Source organism: Chinchilla lanigera, unplaced genomic scaffold, assembly GCF_000276665.1.
Source record: "Chinchilla lanigera isolate Chin_1 unplaced genomic scaffold, ChiLan1.0 scaffold00197, whole genome shotgun sequence".
In the NCBI taxonomy this organism is placed as follows: domain Eukaryota; kingdom Metazoa; phylum Chordata; class Mammalia; order Rodentia; family Chinchillidae; genus Chinchilla; species Chinchilla lanigera.
In genome coordinates this window covers 1,618-7,444 of record NW_004955598.1, presented here as the reverse complement: position 1 = coordinate 7,444, position 5,827 = coordinate 1,618, and the positions used below count along the sequence as shown (strand labels likewise).

General features: G+C 43.2%; 1 protein-coding gene across 1 annotated transcript in view; it reads right to left on the bottom strand.

The window, feature by feature from the left end:
* Positions 1 to 3,807: 3,807 nt before the first annotated feature.
* Positions 3,808 to 5,827, bottom strand: part of LOC102027476 (melanoma-associated antigen B5-like) — a 3,630-nt gene continuing 1,610 nt past the window's right edge. The window contains exon 2 of the mRNA XM_005414740.1: positions 3,808 to 5,144. Within this exon, the coding sequence (XP_005414797.1) occupies positions 3,989 to 5,083 (1,095 nt within the window). The 5' untranslated portion in view covers positions 5,084 to 5,144 and the 3' untranslated portion in view covers positions 3,808 to 3,988. The remainder of the gene's footprint in view (positions 5,145 to 5,827) is intronic.

Here is a 5,827-nt window from a genome sequence, read left to right as displayed (position 1 = left end):
CCATAATCCCAGAGTGCAAGAAGGTCAATGTTGTGGAAAACACTTAAACATCAGCAATCACTCGCCATATCTGGAAGGGATCCACGATGACCAGTCTCCTTAGGAATTCCTCATTTCATGCTGTGTTCTGACAGCATGCTGAAGTAATGCCACTGTAATTCTAGACAGGCCAGAGCACTGGTATCTCAGAGACACATGGAAAATAGGTCAGAGTGTTTTCTGGGACTTAGCCAGACTCTGCCTGCTTTTGCCAGTCACCTTCAGTATACTTTTCTTATTACAAAGTTGAGTTATGCAAGGAGGTTGAACACCCTAGTATATGCTGTGCAAGTTCAGTTTCTGGCCAGTGAAGCCTAATAATTGATACCTTTGGCTTCTTCCCTGTCCTAACCAAGACCCTCATTAAGGAGCTTCCTTACACATGGCACCAGAATTCTCATTATTTAGACAGATGCTTTCTTGATTAACTCTGTCCTCATGCAAACTTATAATAATTTTGTATTTGTCAATGAAAATTCTGATACTACTATAAATTATTTCCATCCACATAGCTTCATAAATATTTAAGTGAGAGTATCACAAGTGTAACATACTCTTTCGTGGAATATATTTTCTTTTCTCAATCATATTATTATCCTAGCAGTTATATAATTCCCAGATGATTGGATTCCTCAAAATAGCTTGTTAGATGGGAAGGGTGACAGAAATATGTATATCTTAATATATAGTCATAGATTTCCTACCCTTTCTTCTGGATCCTGCCTTCAGCTACTTGAGTCATAATTTAAAAGCAATGGGAGTTCTGTATGCGGGAAAGTTAGCCCTTCCACTTAATGATGTTTTTGAGATTGTCATGCAAGGTCATAAACTCCAGGAGTTCTCTAAAGTGCCTGACACACTCATACCCATTTTATTAATGTGTAATCCATTAATAAAAATAATATTCATAATATTAGGAAAAAAAAAAGAGAGTGAACATGGGACAGAGAAGAGGGGCTCTCAAGTCTGTCACATGTAGTAGAACATAAACATGACATGCATTAGAAGGAAGGCCATAACTACCAGGGACTTAGAATGTTTTCAATCAGGGTGAGGCCATAGGAATTGTCTGTTCCACTGAGCAGAATGTAGCCTTCTGAGCAGGAAGCAGAGAAGAGCTGGCCAGCAGGTCAAGTACCAGTGTTAAAAGCCTACACGCTAGAAAGCTTGGGGCTCTAATGATGAAAAAGCCTCGATACTTATCAAATATCAGCACATGGGTGATGTTCCATTTCAGGGACAATTGGCTAGAAGGAACAGGCTGAAGAAAATGAAGTTGAAAAACAATTCCAAGGGTTTTTTCCTCTTTACCTTCCTTATATTCATCAGCTTTCATTTGCTTTGGTTACACATGCTTCTTTTACCAAATGAGATCCATTTTGCACTACAGACAAAATATGAACTAAAGAAGAGGTCTCCATCAGGTGGTGGTAGTGCACCAGTGTAGGCTGGAGAAAAACTGCGGTTGGCCTCTAGTTCTGCTACCTGCAAATCTTGTGAACTTGGGAAAACTTCAAGTTGGTCATCGTCAAATGTGAATTAGTAAGCTATACCAAATAGGGATGTATGAACTATATATAGACTTTAGGGAAATGTAACTGGAAAATTTACCCAGTATTTGCAGAAAATAATATTATTAATTTTATCTGAGATAAAATTACCCAGCACGAGGATCTTTATTTTTGTTTAATCTCAGGACATTTCATATAATAATGAATCCATACTATCATATAAAGAACATGGAAAACGATAAAAAGAAATCATCTCTCCTAAGTAAAACTGTAAAGTTCCCCAACAGTACATTTTAGGAGTACAGTGTCCTTTCAACCTGGCTGTAATTCCAACTCTCAGAATTGCTGTCATGGCACAAGTTCTTTAATCCCTCCCTCTTGACTTTACAGCCATAGCATCCATTCTATTTTTGTCATATACAACCTGCACAATATGTAGTGCTCCCTTGAAGTCTGGAAAATTACATTCAAGCTAACCTATGAAAATGCCATTTTAAAGAAGTGGCACTTAGCTCTCCTTCTTCAAGAAAAATATGCCAATGGATACCATGTGCAAGGCCCCGGTTTACAACCCCAGTTCTGGGTGATCAAATGGGCCAGGTTATTGGCTTCTGCAAAGCTCACCTGAAGGGATTGTTACCCTCCATTCTCAGAAACTCTCTGGAGCAAATGTGCATAGAATACCTGGTTTACCCAACATATTCTACATGACTGAAAGCAGACTCAAACACACTTTCTGTTCCTGTCCCATTATGGATTTATCTCTTCTTTACCCATGGTCAGGGCTTGTGTTTGGCTGCCCCCGCCCAAAGCCTCATGCAGTCATACTTCTGGCTTTTTCAGAGGTGTTTGCATTTACAGTGTGTGATGCTGGGACTGATTCATAGTGCAATGCTAGGATCCTGGACATAAGGTAAAGGGCGTGAGTGCTAACTGCACTGAGTAGCCTGGATAAAAGATAAGGGATAGAAAGAGCTGTAGTCATCCCTTCTTGCTTTGCTACCATCTGCCCTCCATGAACTGTTTCTCCTCTGTGAAGCCTGTCTTCCCTGTCACCATACCTTGCAGCCAGATTATGGAATGAGACCTCTACAAACTGGGAGCTTAATAAACATTGCCTCCTTTAACTTTGGGTATTTTGTCTCAGCAGCAAGAAAAAGACATGCACCATCCTAAGGGTCCGTTCCCCAGCAGTTTTCCATAAGGTACTGAATGGTCCTGCCCTTCTACTACCCCTGTACAAATCCCTATGTTTAAGACCTAATTCCCACTTCAAGGTATTTGCAGGTGGGACTTTCAGTAAGTAATTGGAATTAGGGTGATGAGAATAGGTCCCAAAGCTGTGATTGTATCAGTTTAACAGGAGAAATTAGAATTGTCTCTACTACCCTTTCTTCCTCCTTCACTCCTTCCTCGCTTCCCCTTTCCCTTACCCTCTCGTCTCCTTTCCTCCCTGCACTCTCTTCTGCCTCCCCTATGTCCTATCTACTTGCTCTTCTATTCCCTTACCCCCTCCCTTCAACTTTCCACTTTCCCTCTCAAAGTACTCAACCCTCATGAGAGGCCACAAAAGAAGACAAAAGTCTGCAAGCTATGAAGATGCCCTGAGCAGCACCAGAATACTGCAGCCTAAAAAAATATGAAAAATACATATTTAAGTTCCCTAAAGAGCATTGTCATATCAGCCTGAGTACATTTATAGGATTTCACATCTCAAACCTGAATCACAGCATGGCATGGCTGGCCTCCATTAGCCCACCACCCAAGTTAAATGTAAATTAGACTCCAATTGAAACGTGCACTTTCCAAAGTGCAAACTGCTTTCCTAGTTAAATTCTATGTGATTGTTTTCAAGGACACCCTTGTCACATTCGTTTTTTTGTTCCATAAAAGTCAAAAAGGTAGCCAGGCAAATTTAATATGGGATTGCACAACAAGCTCAAAAAGTTTCATAAGAAAAGGGAGATTTTAAATATCTATCTGGGTACTACCATGAAGCAAGCCAAAGAGGATACTCTAAATACTTGCCAAATGAGAATCGAGAGCCCTGAGTGGCGGCTCATGTCTGCAATCCCAGCACCAGTGAGGCAGAAGCAGGAGTACGGCATCGAGTTCGAGGTCAGCCTGGCTACATAGAGAGTGCAAGGCCAAGTGCAGCTGCATAGAGATATCTTGTCTCAAAAGAAAAAATTAATTAATTAGAATGATAAATTAGACTGCAAAAACAAAGGTGAATTGATACAATTTAATGCTGATTTCCAGGCATGCATCAAGAAACAGTTTAAAACATTTAATTATATAAAACCAAAGCATAAAATGAACACCTTACAAAACTTTTCTCCACTGCATCACCACCTAGCTCCCTATTGTGGTGTGTTAACACCTGCAACAAACTCCCTACTGTAAAACCTATTTTCCTAACTGAAGAATCTACAGACTTAGACATCAAAAGGCTTAGAAGAAGCAACACGACATTTGGCCCTGGCAACTGCCCTAGGATTGGTAGAGCGAGGCTTGGCACAAAAGAACTTTTGGAATCTTTCGTTCTCCTCTTTTCCGGCGTCTTCAAACAGATTTGAGAAGTAGGTCGGGGCAATCTTATTGATCCTCTTGAAATACTTCAGGATTTTCTCCTTGTTGCTCTCGGCACGGGCTTCCGGACCCCACAGGAACTCATGGCGTGGAGGATCGCTGCCGGGCACCTGCTGGTACACCAGGTAGTTCAGCCTCACGAAATCTTGGGTGAGGAGCTTCTTGGGTTCTCCAAACATGATGTGCTTCTTTCCGGGGTACACTTGCAACTTTCTGAGGAATTTCCAGATATCTTCCTCAGCTGCACGGTGGTCCTTCATCACGATCACAGCCAGGACTTTCATCAGCAGCCCGGTCTTAGGGTAGCCCCTGCCAGAGCGAATCCTCCCATTGTTGGGGAGGTTCAGCGTGCTGAAAAGGTTGTAGGAGTGACGGGCGGACTCCACTTCTACCACTTCAACTGCGAAGACTGCCTCCAGGTGCGCACAGGCACTCTTGAAAATCTCAGGAAATTCATGTCTGCTCCTCGGGGTGAGGTCAGTCAGCAATTCTGCCCTGGTGAAGAACTTCCTCAAATGAAATTTGTGGAGCATGGACCACTCCAACCTTTCAACTGGGGAAGTAGGTGGATCCAATAAACACTCACTGTAGAAACTGGCTTCAGAAATGTTCTCCTCATACGCGAAATTGGAAACTACCTCAGAAGTCACAGAAGTACCATCCTCAGAAAGGCCAGTAATGGATGGTGTTCTCTTCTGAGATAGGGAAGGGATACAGGAAGCAGCACCAGGGGGGTCCTGGGAAAAAGATGATTCCTCTTCCTCTTCTTTTTCTTCTCCCACTGCTGCTGCCCCTGCTCCTTTTTCTGCTTCTGCTTTTAATGCCTCGGCTTCTGGTCTGGATAGCACGGCTTCCTGTGCAACATCACAAACTTTACTGTCACCTCCGGCTTGTGGGCACTTGTGATGAGCCCGGCATTTGCTGTTGTGACCACGAGGCATGATGAATCTGGTTAGGCCCAAGAGGGACGAGCTTAGGGAAGATGGCTTGTGCTGCACGCACCTGGAGGACACAAAAGAAGATTGTGTGAGTCTCTCAGGGCACAGCTATTTCCTTGCATTTAACCAAGGCTGCTTCTACAGGGCAATGTGGGAGTGGTACTGTAGGAACCAACAGTGGTCCTGTTTCAAGGAGTCTGCCCTTGTAGATGAGTGTTGAATGTGTCTTAGGTGGTACCATGTTGTCCCTGTCTGTGGTGTGCTGGAGAGGTGACAAGTTTGGATACTGGAGTCTTGCATTTTCGCTGTTGGGTCTTCTTAATTTGCTATCACACAAATCCCTAACTGTACGGAGTTCCTGCACTTTTCATACCTGCTGCTGTTAAGTTGACTTCTCAAGCCCCAAAGAGAAAAGTCTGTACCCCAGAGCCTGGACGTGTAAGTGCAAGAGATTCCCCTGCAATCATCATGTCATGTGCTCCGCCACACTGACAGTGATATAGAGCCCTTTCTTTCCTGGGCTGCTAATGTGTTCCCTTCTCCTTAGAGAGTTCTCTTGATCTCCAGAGGCTGCCTGCCACTGTCTCTGCTGAATTCTATTTGAATCCACCACCAAATATGCGTCATGTGTCTCTGATTTGCTATGAAGCCGTGACAGAGAAGGCATGACACCCCTTCCCGGGGATTTGTACGCTGAATGTATGGATCAGGCTGCAGTTCTGAAATACCCACTCAAGCAAGCCTTTT